General features: G+C 41.0%; 1 protein-coding gene across 3 annotated transcripts in view; it reads left to right on the top strand.

The window, feature by feature from the left end:
* KCNIP4 (potassium voltage-gated channel interacting protein 4) overlaps nt 1-20,610 on the top strand; it is a 612,263-nt gene that overhangs the window by 353,606 nt on the left and 238,047 nt on the right. For 2 of the 3 annotated variants that reach the window (XM_063459892.1, XM_063459893.1), the window contains exon 1: nt 10,392-10,619. The exons of the other annotated variant lie outside the window; for it this stretch is intronic. In XM_063459892.1, the coding sequence (XP_063315962.1) occupies nt 10,508-10,619 (112 nt within the window). In that variant the 5' untranslated portion in view covers nt 10,392-10,507. Of the gene's footprint in view, nt 1-10,391; nt 10,620-20,610 lie in introns of those variants that run through there. 3 annotated transcript variants of the gene reach the window in all.

The raw sequence follows: 20,610 nt of genomic DNA, 5'->3' as shown, positions 1-20,610 counted from the left end.
TGACTTTAGAGTACTGGACTCTTCCGGTTACGCCGGATCTCCTGGAAAACGCGGAGGTCCCAGTGGAAGTGTTGAAGATGTTAAAATTGACAGCTTGGCTGCTGCAAGGCTGATTCTGCATCATAAGGGTATTAAGAAAGATAGGTTTCAATTGCTTTTAAATTCCACCAGGAGCTCTACCTCTTCTATATACTTGAAGGTTTGGACAAGATTTCTTCACTGGTGCATTGCTAAAGATTGCATTAGATCCCATCCATCTGCTGACACAATCCTTCATTTTTTGCAAGATGGTTTTGAACAGGGTTTTAGTCTTTCTACCCTCAAGATCCAAGTTTCTGCTTTAAGTCATTTTTTGGTGAAAAATGGGGCATCTGATCCTCTCATTAGGAGGTTTTTTAAAGCAGTTAGGCTTTTAAAGCCTCCTATTAAAATCCGGTTTCCCTCTTGGGATTTGTCCTTAGTTTTAAAATGTCTGTGTTCTGAGCCATTAGAAAATGCCTCTTTGAAGAATGTGTTCCTAAAATCCATGTTTTTGTTAGCAATTACTTCAGCTAAGAGAGTTGGGGAACTACAGGCACTGTCCTCCTCGCCTGACTTTACTAAGTTTTATCCATATCAGAAGGCGGGCCTCTTTAATGTGGTTTTTGTTACTCAAATACATGTACCTATAGGTTTATTTTTATTAAACCGGGTATTACATTTCATTGGGTCAGGTATTGAGTACATGGGATTAGGCAGGCATAACATTACATATCAATGGCAGAGTGAAATTCCAGTGGAAGTCTAGCACCACACCATCTTCAAATATCACCATGTTTTACTGAATCGGTTTTTTTTTTTATTCATTTAATATTATGGTTGCATACGGTATATGCTGAATATGCATACACACCAACAGGCTCCTGCCAAAGATAAGTAAAGATCATACCAACCTAGATTTTACAGTAACTGAATTGCTAGCCAATATAATTTTGTTCTGGGGGGATTCTGTTGGTTTTTAATTTCTTATTTGAAGGGAGAGCTATACCTCTATCTACTGCCTCAAGTAATAGAACATTATTTTCTAGACTTAACTATCTGCCTCTACACTTCAAGACTTTCTCACTATATAGCTATTTGACTACTTCTGATTCCACATCAACAATAATGTAGCAGACAAAGCAGGCACTTTACTTCTGTACCTCAATAGCCTCCTAACAGTGTAGGCCTCTCTTAGAGAGAGTTGGATATATTTTTTTTAATAAACTTGAACTTGGCATGACATCAATGAGTAGGTGTAATAGTGTGATTTATTGGAGACATGATTATCTGTGTCAATTCTTGGAGAGGTTTTTTTTCATATAGTGCATTTTAAGAATTGATATATCGTTAAAACTTTAGACAAGTTGCCCATTAAGAGGTTATCTTATTATACGGTTACCAGTGTTACTGGCCAGATGTAAGACACATTCCTTTTAAACCTTTATTCATCCCTTCCAGTGCTTTAATTTCATTTGTGTTTATATTGTCTCTTTGTTTTAACGAGCAATCCAGCTCATCTAGCTGGAGAAGATCGGGTGCAAAACAACACCTGGTGTGACCCAGGTAAGTTGCCAAATTGTTCCAAAATGAAAATTCTCCTAAATTCCTGATAAGACTTAAAGAATCACTATAGGGTCAGGAACACAACCATGTATACCTGACCCTATAGTGAAAACCCACCATTTAGGTGGCTTGCCCCCCCCCCCCCCCCATTAGCCCTCTCAGAATGGGTTAAAACTCACCTTATTTCCAGCTCTCCACGGGTCCACCAGTGCTGGCTTCGCCCCCTTGGTGATATAAAAATTGCAGATTTTTAGCCAATCCAATGCTTTTCCATGGGGAAAACATTGGATTGGCTAAAATCGACAAGGGCCAGGGCCAAGCGCAGTGCAGCCCTGAGCCAGGAAGCCCCTCCAGTGGCCATCTGAGAAGTGGCCACTTGGAGGTGTCTCTAGGGGCAATGTAAACATTGCATTTCCTCTGAAAAGGCAGTGTTTGCCTAGAAAAGCTTTAAGGTAATGATTATACTCACCAGAACAACTACATTAAGCTGTAGTTGGTATGGTGACTATAGTGTCCCTTTAATTTTCACTACATGATGCATTCCTAGAATATGCAAACATTTGCAGATATAGGATCACTTTTTCTCTCTTTCTAACGTCTAGGTAAAACATTGTAAAATCATACTGCAGTGAGCGCTGCCATGAATGTTAATACTACTACTGGGGCACTAGGGATATTATTAAAAAAATTATCATTACTGCTTCCATGCTCCTTCAAATCATCTTAGGAGACACCATCAAAATGTGATAGGTTGACAGAATAAAAGACAGAAAGATTTTTAAAATTATTTTACCACTCTGTTTTCATCCTGTCTCTACTGATATATACTACTGCAATGGAAAAAAATAGAAATCGATTATACCAAAAAAACCTATGCACAAACTATATGCATATATACAGATTTTCGTATTTAGTCTAAATGTTTCCCTTTTAAAGTAACTGTACACAGAGAATCATAAATCTATAAAATACAGGTTCGCCTTGGTCAACGGTTTCTAGATAAAGCAGATCTCTTTGTGTGAAATAAAGGCAACAAAATAACTGGAAACAGAATCATATTGCACCTCCAATTAAAGTATTCTCTACTGGATTAGAATGAACTCAGAGATGGGAAACCAATGTAATAATACACAGGGAATTGGATCATATAGATTGGATTATTTACTCTTGTAAAAGTACCACCAAAAGAAATTCATTGTAGCTGTCATCTGTTGTATGTAATATAATGTAAGATCACATTTCCAAGAGAAAAACTATAAAGCACAGATTCATACACAGAGCTTATAACATAATCTGGAATATTGAACATTCAAATAGAAAGGATGATTCTTGTATAAAAGGGATCGAAGATGGAAGAGGAGGCCCAGGGTAGTCAGCCGTGATAGCCTTGGTTCTGTGCGTCATGACGAGCGTGAAACCGGAAATTTCAATTAATCATTTTATCACAGGGCACCTTGCCAGCACCACTATGACCAAATACACAACAGTACATAATAACCTAGCACTCAAAAGGGAGAATTCTTGCTTAACCCCTTAAGGACCAAACTTCTGGAATAAAAGGGAATCCTGACATGTCACACATGTCATGTGTCCTTAAGGGGTTAAAAGAGAGCAATGTCTTCTTCAATCGAAGGCAGATGTGAGGGCACAATAGTTTTCTTAGAAATAAGAAAGTTCAACTTTGGGATTTAAAAAAAAATGGATATTAATACTTTGAAACTAACTTTGAAAGAACACAGTCAATGTATTGTTCGTGGAGACACCTCATCAAGAACGAGTGAAAATTCGGTATTATTAAGGTGGTCAAAGGCAAGAAGAGTCTCAGCAGTGAATGTTTTAAATTAAGGTTGTTTAGATGCATGGATTATTTTTATTTTTTTTCTTCTCTTGGATGGATTATTTAATATCATGGGCTTTTCATCCAGGTTCAACAGTAAAGTTACAAACAGTGATTTGTATGGGAAATGGACTTGGACACTGGAAGCAAATCTATTTTTTTCCATGGACATTAGATAGCTTTTACATTGTCTCTCTTTTTTTTTTTTTTTTTTATCCAGTGCCTCCTGCCGGAGAAGTCCAGATGCAAAACAGACAGCTGGTGGGTCAAATTGTGCTAAAACACATATTTTCTTAAACTCCTGATGATATTTTACTTCCACTCCCTGATGCATCCAATTTTTAGCAGATATGGGATCACTTTAACTTTTTTTTTTCTCCTTCTCTCTTTTAGATAAAACAATGTTAAGTCATACTGCAGTGAGCTCCTTACACCAATCTTAACAACTGCTCGGACACTAGGGATACTATTAAAATGGTCAATGCTATCAGCACTGCTTTAATCTCCATTCAAATCATCTAGACAGGCATGATGTATAGACTGATAGACAGAGTGTTGTAAAGTGCTGTGTATATATATACCGTATATATCTCGAGAAAGAAAAAAAACTCAACACATAGACCAATGGGTATGCAGACAATAATTCTCTGAATTATTTTATAATACAACTTAATCAATAAATAACTGCGTCTAACTCCCTCCTTCTGTTCTCATCTATGCCATGTCCCCCTCCAAGAAATTGGCCTGTTTGTTACCCAAGCGTTATGCACCTCCTACGTGAAGTTATTGCACTGCCTTCATTGTATCTGATCTGCAGAGAAAGCAAAAAGAGATAGTGTGGAGTGCTATTATGACATATGTGAAGATAACCAATAAAATGGTATACATACACTCGTTATTAGTCTCCCGAAATATACTGGAAGTACTCCAGTTAGGAAATAGTAATTCCAGCTTTTAATCACTTAAAAAAAATAAGCATAAAACAAAACATAGTGTAAAACAGTTTGGTACAATGATAAAAGATAAGGTAATGATTGCACTCACAAAAGATCCGCCACTAATAGTGGCCAGAAAGGCACATCAATAGGCCAAAAGACTTGCCACAAGGGGACTCCAAGATGTTCTGAGTCAGTTCCTAAATTTATCAAGGTTCTGGATCCCAAGGAGTAGTGAAGGAGTGATCTCTGGATGAAGATGCCCCAAATAGAGTGAGCGTGAGGTAGTAGAGGCTCCAAATGTGTCCGACCAGTTTCGTCCTCAGGACTTTTTCAAGGTAGAGCTTGTATGCAGTCCACGCCATTCAGTCTTATAAACCCCACTAATCAATGTGCACCTGGGTTCCCCACGTGGGTTGAACCCAATCAGGTGTTTATGGACTCAGACTCCCACCGTAAAAATGGCCACCGTGATCCTCTATGGAGACCATTTAAATAGCCATTAGGTTTTGTCATCTGGATATAAAATCCAGTGACTAGCCCTGGAATTCATTTCACAGACAGGCCATCAAGTAGGGATAAACAACATTAAAATCAACATATCAATAACATCAAAATCGGTCATCGGTATCTACACCGGCGCTATTCGTAGACACCGAGAAGTACAGCGGTGACAACATAGTCGCGCATGCGTGAAAAAATAGTTGCGCATGAGCGAAAACAATGAAAAATATATATAGAAATTATATGTATGTCGCTCTAGCGGACTTAATCCAAATGAGCGAAATGGAAAAATGCAAAAGAGAGGGCTCACTGCCCAAAAAATAATCATAAAGAATATATGATATATAAAGCCATGCAGCCCTGTTCCTATAATATTCTAGCAAAGTACGAGACTTGTTTGTAAGAAAAATAATCACAGCAACTACAGTGTGTTCTGTCTGCATAGATTACCGAGGTGATAATTTAATAACAGCTGAAAGGAAGTATCTTTATTTTGTTTCTTATTATAGTCTATACATGTACAATACATTCTGCTGGCCCACTGCATAGATTTAAACTTTATTTGTATTTTGTATTGTACGTAGCACACTTGAAAGGTTAGTTACCACAAGAAATGTGGTAGCTTTACTGGTTGGTATCTGCAAGCAATGTCTCTGTCTTTTATGTACCCTGTAAGTCTTTCTTTCTCTTTGGGTCACACAGACAATCTCAATTTATAATATGTGAGTCCGAATGTAGCTGCCACCTATTTAATACAGTACCATCTTTCTAATTGTTTAACATTTTAGTTAATGGACCACTAAAGTAACCCAGGCCACTAAATCTCAGTGGGACTGAAAATGTAACCAAGCAAGATAAAGCATTGCCGTTTTCCAAAAAGTGTTAAACACACCTCCAGTAACTATTACACTAACAGCCACTGGAGGCATTTCGTTGCACTGACTGAGTAAAACACGTTCACATGACATGGAAGCCCCCATAGGAAAGCATTGATTACATGCTTTCCTATGGGAAAATACTGCATGCGCGCACTGCACTTCCTAGTCCCCAGTGCTCCTCAATGAGGACCACGATAGAGAATTCTATGCCTCCTGCATGTTGTCACAGGAGGCAGAGAGGTGAGCAGCGCCACCGGACTCTTAGTGCTTGCTAATGGCAGACATTTTTTTACAACTATGGACAGGGGACACTGTAGCATTAGGAATGCAAGTTTATATTCCTAATGCTTCAATGTTCCTTTAAATAAATAGGTTTCTCTTCAGTATGCTACAGTCATGATTGTCCTTGTATTTGGAGCCTTCATTAACATTCTCCAAATGTAGACAAATGGATTCAACATTGTACACACCTGGTACCTTGCCTAGTGAAAACTACTTACAATAAATATTTTATTCTATTGAAAGTTGCACATATGCAAGGTTTCTTTAGTCAAAAATATTTCTGTAAGTCAAATCTTTAACCCCTTCAGGACCGCTGACGGTTCAGGACCGTCAGCGGTAAAACGTGCGTTTGGACCGCTGACGGTCCTGAACCGTCATAACGGTTTTGGGCTACTTACCTGATCGCCGTCGGTCCCACGGCGGCGATCAGCTCTCCTCCCGGTCCAGGGGGACTGCCTGTCTGCCCGGGCAGTCCCCCCTCGGCAGATCAGGACCCCACGGCCATGTGATCACTCGATCACATGACCGCAATAGGGGTCTTTGTATCTGCCTGCAGGGGGACTGTCTGTGCTGACAGGCAGTCTCCCTGCAAGTGTAAAATCATAAAATAAAGTAAAAAAAAAAAAAAACAATCAGTGTAAAAAAAATTATAATATGTGTATATATATATGATATATATACATGTATTATATCTATATATATAATATATGTATATGTATCATATATATAATGTCACACTAAGTGTATTTTTATATTTATATATACGTATATTAATATAAAAATACACTTATATTTAAATTACACACGAATATATACAATATATATAATAACTATATATATGGTATATATATATTATTATAAAATACAAATAATATGTTAATAAAAATAAATAACAAAAAATAAAAATAATTTTTAATAATTAAAAAAAAATTATATATATATATTCAATTTTATTCTAACAGTATTTTGATATTGATATATATATATTTATATCAAAATACACTTAGAATGTAATGATATATATATCTATGTATAAATAAATAAATAAAAATAATACGAAATATACATATGTCCACATACAAAATTACATTAATAATTTCATAAATATACACGTAGACGTCAAATATATAAATATGTATATATATTAAAATTCTACGTGCATATTTATGTAATATTTTTACCTAATTAAGTAATTTTAATGATTGCAATTTGAGGGACCTGCCTGCCAACCCAGGCCAAAAGTCCAGATAATTTAATTTGCTAGCACTGTGCTTAACCCTGTAACTTTCTATGACACCCTAAATCCTGTACATAGGGGTACTGTTTTACTCGGGAGACTTCGCTGAACACAAATATTAGTGTTTCAAAACAGTAAAACATATCACAGCGATGATATTGTCAGTGAAAGTGAAGTTTTTTGCATTTTTCACACACAAACAGCTCTTTCACTGAGGATATTATTGCTGTGATATATTTTACTGTTCTGATACACTAATATTTGTGTTCAGCGAAGTCTCCTGAGTATAACAGTACCCCACATGTAGAGGTTTTATAGTGTTTGTGAAAGTTACAGGGTCAAATATAAGGCTTGATTTTACTTTTTTTTTTTTATTGAAATTTGTCAGATTGGTTAGGTTGCCTTTGACAGCGTATGGTAGCCAAGGAATGAGAATTAGCCCCATGATGGCATACCATTTACAAAAGAAGACAACCCAAGGTATTGCAAATGGGGTATGTTCAGCCTTTTTTAGTAGCCACTTAGTCACAAACACCGGCCAAAGTTAGCGGTTTTTGCATTTTTAACACACAAACAAATATAAATGCTAACTTTGGCCAGTGTTTGTGACTAGGTGGCTACTAAAAAAGACTGGACATACCCCATTTTAAATACCCTGGGTTGTCTACTTTAAAAAATATGTACATGTTAGGTGTGTTTCGGGGATTTATGACAGATAACGGTGTAACAATGTCACTATTGATACATTTAAAATATATATATATTGAAACAGCAATTTCCTACTTGTATTTATAGGCCTATAACTTGCAAAAAAAAGCAATAAAGCATGTAAACACTGGGTGTTTTTAAACTCGGGACAAAATTTTGAATCTATTTAGCAGTTTTTTTCATTAGCTTTTGTAGATAAGTAAAAGATTTTTCAAGTAAAAGTCCAAAAACATGTTTTTTTTTTTATTTTTCACCATATTTCATTATTTTTTTTAAATACAATATATGACATAATATAAATACTGGTATGTAAAGAAAGCCCTTCTTGTCTTGAAAAAAACAATATATAACTTGTATGGGAACCGTAAATGAGAGAGCGGAAAATTACAGCTAAACACAAACACCACAAAAGTGTTAAAACTGCTCTGGTCCTTAACGTACAAACATCGCAAAAACAGGCCGGTCCTGAAGGGGTTAAAGAATCACCCCAGACACATAAAGTAATGCAGCTTGCTTCACAGATTGCTAAAGTGTTTTATGTGTCTGGAGTCTGTAAATTTTAATTTTTTTCCAGTTTATAAAATTTCAAATAGAAATCAGCTCTTTTACAAGTGAGTCCTGAAACACATATCCACTCTGCCATACAGCTGCTAGAGTTTGCCTGCTGTTCATGTACTGCAGCTTATTGCGAAGTCTATCAAAGTCACAGGCATGCATGCATGTGTTTCAACCACAGAGGTTTCTCAATGAGAAGCTTCTGATTGGTCAATCCTCTAGCACAAACTGAAAGTCTGTGACGGGGATAAAGGGGAGGGCTTGTAAAAGTTACAGACATCAGATCTGCAGATTTTGCAAGCTGTTTTTTTATTGTTTCATACACACTCAAAGGAAACATGCAGAAAAAATGACAAGGATGATTTCTTTAAGGGTATACCCACTAAATGAAAAAAAAAACATTTTTATAATAATAATTCCTTTAATATATGTGTCTTACCTATAATTCCCTCTTTTTTGGCTCTCAGCACAATCACACCCTTTTATCCAGTAAGCACATGCATTCATTACGTCTAATGAGCCCAGTGGCCCTAATCTCCCTTGCTGTATGAATCTCAGTGGCATGTTATAATGCTACCACATATTACTTGAACTGATATTTAAATATAGTGCGACAACTTTGAAATGGATGGGTACATCGACTAAGGGAAGCAAAGGATCTTTAACAATCTCATAGAGTTCTGTTGAATGACACATTTACTACAACATAAACGAATCTTGCAGCATCATTCATTTTCTTGTTATTGTGTTGTGTTAATAATCTCTGTGATTGACATAAATATAGATTTATTGACGATCATTATATTTCTGAGAAAATATATATGAAAAACATGTACTACTGCAGTTACGACTTCCCATTTCTGAGAAAATATATATGAGTTACAAGTACTACTGCAGTTAAGACTTCCTATTTCTTGTTATTATTGTCTTTTTTTATGTTAGAGTGCATTGAAGCTAACCATTTCCTTCATCATACGTAGTTTTAATTAAAATTTGACTCATCAGTTTTTAATGTGTAATTAGCACTGCAAGGATCCATACTGTTTAATTCGTTTTAACTTAACTATCAACACTTGCAAATAAAATTAGTCTACAAAGAAACATGAATTTGTGACACCAAATTTCATATGCGAAGACAATTATCTTTTCACTGTAAAATACACATTATTTGTGTTCTTGCTTCTTGTCCTCGAATACTTGAGAGAACATTAATCCTTAAAGAGTCCCCAGAGATCTTAGTCATGGTTTTCGAAGCCATCGAAGCTCAATTAGTCATGAAACTGTCCCTATTTCTTATCAATAAATCTCACCCATAATAGGACGAATCAAGCAGACACCAATAAATATTATATCACTTTTCGGTGTTAGCCTGTCTTATTGTGCATTAAATGAATATAATTTATGGCTTTTCAGAGACTGACAAGCACAACATAGCTTGGCACACAGTGTCACTTTAACATGCAACGTGATTTATTTAACAGCCAGAGGGGTATTCTTTTGAAAAAAGAAGAAGATATCACTGTTTGGAACAAATAGTGTTAAACTGCCTGTCTGCTGTACAGAAAGCAGTGAGCACAGAGGAATTAGAATGAGCTGTGAGCGAGAGGCAACATGCTTCCTTGCTGTAAGTTTCCTGGGATTGGTTCTATTATGAATGGGAAAGTCTGGATATGACTTCTGAACAGATGTTCGACGAAGACCTCTAAAGGAAAACATTAGTTGCTCGTTGTGATGTCAATCCTAAGGGCTAGTGGTCCACTACTGCCTCTCAAGACGATTTCCTCTTAACACAAAAAGTGGGAAGCATGGAATGTATAGCGATTACAGATATTTTCCTTCAGTCAGAGTGGTCTTTTCCTTGGGCACAGAAAGGCTGCCTCTTCTCCTTTTCATGACTACAGATCTCTCTCTGATATGCTCATGCCCTATCGCAAAGCCATATAATCAGCTATAAAATTCAAACAGGAATGATTTGCCAATTTCGAAGATGTTAACAGTAGAGTGGGAGTCAGAAGGACTGCAAACAGTAGGCATCGTAATGATTATTTGTGCATCTTTAAAGCTACTTCATCTGCTGGGACTAATTGACTTCTCAGAAGGTAAAGTTGGTACTTGTTTGCATGCATTGTCATTATTTCACTGTATTCCAAATATCCTTGCTTATTGGTGTATGAAATAAATCAAAATACTGAAGGCTTGTAAAAGAAGTAAAAAAATATTCAAGTTCCAAACTAATACTTGTTTATTTGAAAGTTGACTTAACAAAAAATGTATCAGGGTTGATGTTTCAGAGTTGTTTTGTGTACTTGAAAAGATTAATCAATGACTACATTCTTGAGGTTTCTGAATATGTACCTGACTGAAGTCATTATTCATTCATTAGGAAAGTAATACATGAAAAATGATATGTCTGAAAGGGTGGCAATGCGTGTGCTCACTGGCTTTTATTATGTAGATAAATATTGATGTAGTATGACTTGACAACTTGCACACACTGCACTGCCTTTGACAAATTAGTGCAACACTGGTCGTGGAAAAGGCAAATGAAAGCCTCCATTCTGCTGCATATTTTACTGTAATATTCCAAATAATTACAGCACGATAGGAGTCTTTGAGAGGCAGTCGATTATTGAAACAGATAAGAAGGTACGTTTTAGATGCAGATGCAGTGTTGCACAGCATTGTGAGGTACAGCTGAGAATCTAATTGCAATACCTGTTTTGGTTCCTGTTTCTTCTTATCACGTTTCATTTTTGGCAATATATAACAGAATGATGAGGTTTAAGACGTGGTGACTGCAAAATATGAAGGACTTGCCTGAGGACTGTGTGTATGTTGATATAATGCATAGTTAATGAGTAGTAAGAACTTGCAGGGATATATTGAGTTTATATTTAATAACTGCATTTTCAGGGTGATTAAAATACTATTTGTAGCCAAATATTTCATAGTGAGGATGATTTAATAACTTCAGTAGAGTCTATAAAAATTGGTTTTATATCTTACAGAAGTGCAGAAGAGGTGTTTATTTTCCGCTGATAAAATTTAAGGTAGTCATACGTTCATATAATTTAAGTTGTACCTGAATTTTAATTTATTGTTAAACAAAGAATATGTACCGTATTGCTTCTTCATTTCCATATTTAGTGTGAGATAGAGGAATGGAGAGGTGATTGAAATATTCTGAAAAATAACTGAATTTGATTTAGTTATTAACTTATCTTTTACTTAATCTTTTATTACAATACTTCTCCATATCTTTTTACCTTTATTTTTTTTTTATTGTACTGTGCTGCGGTATATATTGGAGCTTTATAAATACCAGTACTAAATAAGTAAATACATATTTCTATGGAAGTATGGAAGTGGTAGGTATCAAACTTCCCATTGCTCTCTGTGTGATACACTCAAGTTTTTATTTCTACCACTTACCACAACCCACTCCTCCCACGTTGATGTCACCAGTCCACACCTGACATAGTATAAACTCTTTTCACAGATGTGATCACTTATATTTGAAAATGCCAGGTTACTGGCTCAAATTCTCCACCTCCCCCATATGTATTTTTTTTTCACATTGGGTTATTCAGTCTCACACATTGGCTTATATCTAAAATGTATACTGACTTATTCATAGCAGTCTTGTTTTTTTTTTTTGTAAATATGATTTTTATTTCCTGTATTTTAGGAAGAAAGGTAGGTATCATGCAGACTCGCAGGTCTGTGTATTGTATGCAGCGTATAGAATTCAATCATAAGGCGCAGGCCCAACAACAAAGTCGGACTCGCAGGTCCCATATATCAACAATACTGTAAATCTTATGTGGGTGTACCCCCCGACCCCCCGACCAAGGTCTTACCCAGTGATCACATGTTCCCGTGCCATATGAGGTTGAGTAACTTCCCTCAGCTATTCTGCTGGCCCTTCAGGCAGGGCATGGTCTCTCCAGTTGTCTACCTCTATACTGTCTGATGCTCACCCCGCTATCGCCCCCCAAGTGTTCAGGTTTGCGTGATTGTGTTATCTGTGCGTGCGGGAGGGATGAGCACTGTTCGGTCAATACGTGTTCTTGTAGGGTCATGTCCGTTGAGGACCTCGGTTATCGACAGACTATAGTTATGGAGTCCTGTTTTGGAAGGAGATATGAGTAAGGGGGAGTGTGTTCCCAATGCCTGTTAAACCTGTGTGACAGTTAGGCGGTGTAACTTGTTTTAATCTACGAGAGGGGAGGGGGGGTAAGTGTAGGGAAGGAGGAGGAGGGTCTGTCCGTCGTCCATGTGGCTACCCAGCCTGTGTAGCTCCCTGTTATTAGTTATGTAGCAACGTCAGGAAGTCCTGTTTCGTCGTGGTCAATATCCAGTGGGTCCAGATGTCTAAGTATGTCTGATGTTGCTTTTCAGTTGCTAACATGGCAAGCTCTTCCACCGCTCGTAGGTCTTCCATGTGGGTGAACCATTTGAGTATAGAGGGGGTCTCGTTTTTCTTCCAGTATTGTCGTATAGTTTGCTTAGCCATATTTAGAATTCGGATTGTAAGTGACTTTTTGTATTTAGATGTCGGTGTGGTCGTGTGGTGGAGCAGCATTGCTGCCGGCTCTAGTGGTGGTGGGTTGTCAGAGAAGCGGGAGGCTATTTCATGGATTTTCCTCCAGAATGGTTGTACAAGTTCGCATTCCCACCAAATGTGTAAAGGCGTGCCCGTTTCATTGGCACACCTCCAGCATAGACTTGACCCATGAGCATGTGTGTATTGAGTCGTGTCTGGGGTGCAATACCATTGTGTAAGTATCTTATATGCTGTCTCCTGACTCTTGCTGAATATGGAGCAGTGGTGGGTGACATCACAAATATTTTCCCATTCAACCATACTAAATGTGTGATTAAGGGCCTCCTCCCATTTCCCCATAAAACGTGGTGTGGCCACGGGTGTGAGCGTTTGTAGGAGGGAGTAGAGGTGTGAGATGCCATGTGGCAGTGGGTCAGGGTCTGCGCATAGTTGCTCGAAAGTGGTGAGTCCCCTAGTGAGGGATCCTGCGCGTGGTAGGGTCTTTGTATAGCTCGCCAGCTGTGCGTAACGGAAGTGGGTTGCGAATGGTTGGGTAGGGCCCCCACATAAGTCAGCCAGGGTCCTCAGCCCCTGACCGGAGCACACATGTCTCAGCCTTGGCAGTGGGCCTTGCACCAGGGCCCGTAGTGCCCTAGGGTCCTTGCCCGGTGGGAAGTCTGGATTGTGTGTGAGGAGAAGCAGTGGGGACGGGTATGTGGAGAGCGCGTATCTACCGGCATTACCTCGCCATATCTTCAACGTCGCTTTCGTGTATGTGGAGTAGTGCGTTCCCTACCGTCTGTCCCTGCAGGGAGCCACGGGATGAGGGCGGCTGGGAGCCCAGCCACCCCCTCCTCCGCCAGTTTCCATAATTTGCTGACCCCAGTCTTGGACCACTCCGCTACACGTTGCAGGTGGCATGCCTTGTAGTATAGTCGGAAGTCAGGTAGGGCTAGGCCCCCTTTGTTCTTGGGTTGGGTGAGTAGTGTGTATTTCAGTCTGGGTCTCCTCCCATCCCAAACAAAAGCCCCCAAAGCCTGTCTAAGTGTGGCAAAGAACGAGGATGGGATTGTGATGGGCAGGGCCTGGAAGAGGTAAAGTAGTCTCGGTAGAAAGTTCATTTTTATTACTTGGATTCTACCCAGCCAGGAGATGTGTGGGAGGACCCACTCCCTCATGTCTGTTCAGAACTTAGCTAGTATCGGGGCGAAATTCGCTGTGAAAAGCTCCGATTCCTTAATGGTCAGCCAAGTGCCGAGGTATCGGATTTTGTCCGTGGCCCATTGGAACGCAAAACTCCGACGGAGCTGTGCAGTTCTCCTTGTGGGTATGCTTAAGTTTAAGACATATGACTTTGAGAAGTTAATCTTGTACCCCGATATCCCACCAAAGGCCTGGAACACCTGCACTAGATTGGGGAGGGAGATTTCCGGGTGGGTTATGAAGAATAGTAGGTAATCCGCATACGCGGCTAGTTTATGTTGTGTGTCTCCTATGTGTACCCCCTTGATGTCCGGGTGGTGTCGGATTGTGGTTAATAGGGGTTCCAGGGCCAGGACGAATAGCAATGGAGACAGGGGACACCCCTGTCTCATACCGTTGTATATTGGGAACGCCTCTGTAGGTGCTCCGTTAACCAGGACATGCGCTGTCGGGTGAGTGTATAGGTGTCAGGGTACCTGAGGCCTCTACCTCTAAGGGAGGTAGAGACTTGGTGGTTTATCCGTCCAGACGAGCTTTTTCCTCCGTTCCTCGCGGTTCATCCAGTCACTTAAACACCGGCCGCGAGGAATCCACGTCCTTTTCTAGCAGGACGCTCAATACGTGACGTCATGACGCTATCACGAGCGACCTGTCACTCAAGTCTCCGATATCCAATCGGTACTTGTCAGAGGCGTGATTACCATCCAGAGCCAGGGTATTTAAGCTTACTTCTCTCTTCAGCTCATTGCCCTGTCGTGGTTCTAGCTTGTCTAGTCACTCAGCGCTCTGGTATTCTTGTTTGCTCTATTGGTTTTGACTCGGCTCGTTGTACTACCCTGCTTCTCTGTTATCCCTTGACCCGGCTTGTCTCTCGCTTATCTGTCTTCTCGTTCCCTCGACCTCGGCTTGTCTCTGACTATTCTCTATTACTCTCGGTACGTTAGTCCGGCCATTCTAAGGCCCGGTATACGTACCTTTCCTCTCTTTGTACTCTGCGTGTTGGATCCCTGTCCCGATCCTGACATTACGACAGGGCCAATGGATCCTGCAGGTACAAACAGTCAGCTTGGTTCTTCGGATCCCAGGTTTGACGCCATGGAGCATAGGATGGATCAGATGGCTTTGGCACTACAGGCACTTTTGTCCCGTGCTAGTAATCCACCTGAGGAGACACGTACTCCTTCTATTTCTCCTGCAGTCTCAGGTCTAGAGGTAGCCACTGTAGGTGCTTCTTCCCGTATTACCCCACCAGTACGTTATGGCGGGTCACCGGAGAAGTGTCGTGGCTTTCTAAACCAGATTAGCATCCATTTCGAATTACAACCCCGCTCTTATCCTACTGATAGAGCGAAGGTTGGATTTATTATCACTCTACTCATTGAAAAAGCTTTGAGATGGGCCAATCCTTTATGGGAGAATGATAACCCACTAGTCTATAATTATAATGCCTTTGTAGCTGCGTTTAGAAGAACTTTTGACCCCCCTGGTAGGAAGGTCAATGCAGCTAGATTACTGTTGCGCCTTAGACAAGACAATCGAACACTTGTGGATTATGCACTAGAGTTCAGGTCCTTGGCGGCAGAAGTTAAGTGGAACGAACAGGCTTATATAGATGTGTTTCTGAATGGGTTATCAGATGTAATCCTTGACGAGGTCGCTACTAGAGAACTCCCTGAAAATTTGGAGGATTTAATTTCTTTTATATCTCGTATTGATGAACGCTTAAGAGAGAGGCTGAACACTCGAGATAGGACCCGTAGACCCTCCTTTAAACTAGCGCCTACCTTTCAAATTTCTGAGTTCGAGGACTTACGTACTCCTGAACCTATGCAGATAGGCAGTACTCATCTCACAGAGAGTGAGAGACAGTACAGGAGAAGGGAGGGCTTATGTATGTATTGTGGAGTCAGGGGTCATTTACGCCTAAACTGTCCCAATCGTTCGGGAAACGCTCGCACCTAAGTTCCTCTAGAGGACAGGCCTTGGGTGTTTCTACTTTGTCCTCTATTCACAACTACAAAGAGCTCAGGCTTCTGTTACCCGTTTCTTTAAAGTGGGAGAGGGGAGTAGTTAAGACTATGGCACTAATCGATTCTGGAGCTGCTGAGAGCTTTATAGATCAGGGTTTTGCTGCCAAGCATGCTATTCCATCCCAGTTAAAAGAGACACCACTGGCCGTTGAGGCCATCGATGGTAGACCGTTACTTGAGCCTGTTATTTTCCATGAGACCATACCGATTAACTTAACTGTTGGCATCCTACATAGAGAGGACATATCCTTACTGCTCATTTCTTCTCCGTCTATTCCCATAGTGCTGGGGTACTCCTGGTTGAGGAGACATAACCCTATTATTAATTGGGAGTCAGGGGAGATAGTTTCGTGGGGACAGAATTGTCAAGAGAAATGCTTGCGGAAAGTCTCACCTCTCGGCTTAACCAATACAGCGGCTAACTCTGATAATCCTACAGAGACACAAATTCCGTCTCAGTATCTAGATTTAAAGGCTGTATTTGACAAAAAGAAAGCCGATACCTTACCCCCACACAGGTCCTTTGATTGCAAAATTAACCTACTCCCTGGTACCATGCCGCCCAGAGGTCATGTATACCCGTTATCTACGAAAGAGAACTCAGTTCTAGAGGAGTATATTCACGAAAATTTAGACAAGGGATTCATTAGAAGGTCCTCCTCCCCTGCCGGGGCTGGATTTTTTTTTGTTAAAAAGAAGGATGGTTCTCTGAGGCCTTGTATTGATTATCGAGGCCTAAATAAGATAACCATTAAAAATGCCTATCCAATCCCCTTGATTACCGAACTCTTCGATCGTTTGAAGGGCTCTACAATTTTCACCAAGTTAGACCTCAGAGGGGCATATAACTTGGTGAGAATCCAGCAGGGACATGAGTGGATGACGGCATTCAATACTCGATATGGTCACTATGAATATACTGTTATGCCTTTTGGGTTATGCAATGCACCAGCTGTATTCCAGGATCTGATAAATGAGGTTCTTAGGGAATTTCAGCAAGATTGCGTCATTGTATACCTAGATGATATACTCATTCATTCTAGTGACATTGAGATTCATCACAAGCAAGTCAGGAGGGTTTTGCACAAGCTTCTCCAGCATGGCTTGTACTGCAAGTTGGAGAAATGTAGCTTTGACCAAACCCAGGTAACCTTTCTCGGCTATGTGATCTCTGGGGAGGGATTTAAGATGGATCCGGATAAGCTCCAATCCATTCTAGAGTGGCCTTTACCCAAAGGTCTTAAAGCCGTACAGAGATTTATTGGTTTTTCTAATTATTATAGGCGCTTTATTAAGGGCTATTCTTCCATTATCGCACCTATCACTAACATGACCAAACAGGGGGCTGATACTAAGAATTGGACTACTGAAGCTCTCCTGGCGTTCAAAACTCTCAAGGAGCTTTTCGCTTCCGCTCCAATTTTAGTTCACCCCGACACTTCTCTGCCTTTTTTACTTGAGGTAGACGCATCAGAGACTGGTTTAGGTGCTGTCCTATCTCAAAGGTTGGGTGTTGATAAACCATTACATCCATGTGGATTTTTCTCTAAAAAATTGACCGGTACTGAGAGCAGGTATGACATTGGTGACAGAGAATTACTAGCGGTTATCAAGGCTTTGAAAGAGTGGAGACATTTATTGGAAGGTACTTTACATCCTGTTACCATTCTGACAGACCACAAAAACTTGTCTTATATCGGAGAGGCCAAACGTCTGTCCTCCAGGCAGGCTCGTTGGTCGTTGTTTCTTACCCATTTCAATTACGTTCTGACTTACAGACCTGGGTCAAAGAATTCTAAAGCCGATGCGCTATCTCGCCAATATGAGCCCTCTGCCTCAGTTGAACCACTGTTGTCCTCCATTGTACCCAAATGCAATATTATTGCTAATACCAGTCTCAAAATTCATTCTCCGCTACTTGACCAGATCTTGAAGTCACAACATCTAGCTCCTGGAAACACTCCTGAGGGAAGAAACTTTGTTCCTCCTGAACTTCAACTGGAGCTCTTACAATGCTTTCACGAAAGTAAAATAGCTGGTCATCCTGGTATTCGCAAAACATACTCTCTGATATCCAAGGATTTCTGGTGGCCTTCACTTCGAAAAGATATTGAGGAGTTCGTCGCAGCTTGTGAGACTTGTGCCAAGACTAAACTACTTCATGCATCTCCATGTGGTCTGTTACACCCCTTGGACATTCCTGAGAAACCTTGGTCCTGTTTGTCCATAGACTTTATCGTTGATTTGCCTGCTTCCAAGAGACAGACTGTTATTCTCACGGTGGTGGATAGATTTACTAAGATGGCCCATTTCGTGCCATTACCTAAACTTCCGACTTCTCCTGAATTGGCGGAGATTTTTGCGAGAGAGGTTTTTCGCCTACATGGGATTCCTTCAGAGATTGTTTCTGATAGAGGTTCTCAATTTGTCTCACGTTTCTGGAGATCCTTTTGTTCTCAAATGGGCATCAAATTGAACTTCTCCTCTGCCTATCACCCTCAGTCTAACGGAGCTGCTGAACGTACTAATCAAAAGATCGAACAGTATCTACGTTGCTTTGTTTCCGAACACCAGGACGATTGGGTCGGTCTGATTCCTTGGGCGGAGTTCGCACACAATAACCTTGTTTGCGATTCAACTCGCTCTAGCCCTTTCTTCATGAACTATGGCTTTCATCCTTCGATTTTTCCTTCGGTTTCCTCTTCTCAGGGGATACCGTCGGTTGATGATCATGTCGCCAACCTGAAGAAATTATGGGATCAGACTCGGCAAATTCTATTACATAGTTCCTCGCTGTTCAAGAAACACGCTGACAAGCATAGAAGAGCGGCTCCTGTTTTTGTTCCTGGGGATAGGGTATGGTTGAGTACCAAGAATATTCGCCTAAAAGTTCCATCTATGAAATTTGCTCCTCGTTACATAGGCCCTTACAGGGTTCTCACTCGTATCAATCCGGTTGCGTATCGCCTTGCTCTGCCACCTGCCTTACGCATTCCTAACTCCTTTCATGTCTCCTTGTTGAAACCTCTTATTTGCAACAAATTCTCCTCTAAGGCCTCCTCACCTCGTCCTGTTCAGGTGGAGGGTCGGGAGGAGTACGAGGTCAGCTCCATCATTGACTCCAGAATTTCAAGGGGAAAATTGCAATATCTGGTCAACTGGAGGGGATATGGTCCTGAGGAGAGGAGTTGGGTACCTCAGGAGGACGTTCATGCTTCTCGCCTTCGCAGAGCATTTCACCTCCGCTTCCCATCTCGCCCCGGTTCATTCCGCCCGGTGGGCGTATCTGAGAGGGGGGGTACTGTCAGGGTACCTGAGGCCTCTACCTCTAAGGGAGGTAGAGACTTGGTGGTTTATCCGTCCAGACGAGCTTTTTCCTCCGTTCCTCGCGGTTCATCCAGTCACTTAAACACCGGCCGCGAGGAATCCACGTCCTTTTCTAGCAGGACGCTCAATACGTGACGTCATGACGCTATCACGAGCGACCTGTCACTCAAGTCTCCGATATCCAATCGGTACTTGTCAGAGGCGTGATTACCATCCAGAGCCAGGGTATTTAAGCTTACTTCTCTCTTCAGCTCATTGCCCTGTCGTGGTTCTAGCTTGTCTAGTCACTCAGCGCTCTGGTATTCTTGTTTGCTCTATTGGTTTTGACTCGGCTCGTTGTACTACCCTGCTTCTCTGTTATCCCTTGACCCGGCTTGTCTCTCGCTTATCTGTCTTCTCGTTCCCTCGACCTCGGCTTGTCTCTGACTATTCTCTATTACTCTCGGTACGTTAGTCCGGCCATTCTAAGGCCCGGTATACGTACCTTTCCTCTCTTTGTACTCTGCGTGTTGGATCCCTGTCCCGATCCTGACAATAGGGCCTTAATCCATCCTTGCAGGTATGGTCCCATACCCATATGTGTCAGCGTCTGGAACATATATGCCCAGCAGACCCTGTCAAAGGCCTTCTCCGCGTCCGTGGACAGCAGGAGAAGGCCCGTGTCTTCCCCTGATTTCCTGTGCATAATCGTGAGGGCCCTGATGGTATCGTCCCTGGCTTCCCGGCCCATTACAAACCCCACCTGGTCCGCATGGACCAGAGAGGGCATGTGCACCTGGAGCCGGGTCGCCAGCAGTTTGATGTCGTTGTTTATGAGGGAGATGGGCCGGTAGCTCCCGCAGTGCTCCCGGTCCTTGCCCTCTTTCGGAATTATGGTGATGTGGGTCATGAGTGCCTGTGCAGGTAATTCGTGACCCTCCCTGATGGTGAAGTGGGGGGTACAGGATCTCGGCATTGCTTTTATAGTATTTGATGGGCAGGCCA

The sequence above is a fragment of the Pelobates fuscus genome, chromosome 6 (genome assembly GCF_036172605.1).
Source record: "Pelobates fuscus isolate aPelFus1 chromosome 6, aPelFus1.pri, whole genome shotgun sequence".
Taxonomy (NCBI): Eukaryota; Metazoa; Chordata; class Amphibia; order Anura; family Pelobatidae; genus Pelobates; species Pelobates fuscus.
The sequence above is the reverse complement of the archived record's forward strand: the minus strand, read 5'-3'. Positions and strand labels throughout refer to the sequence as shown.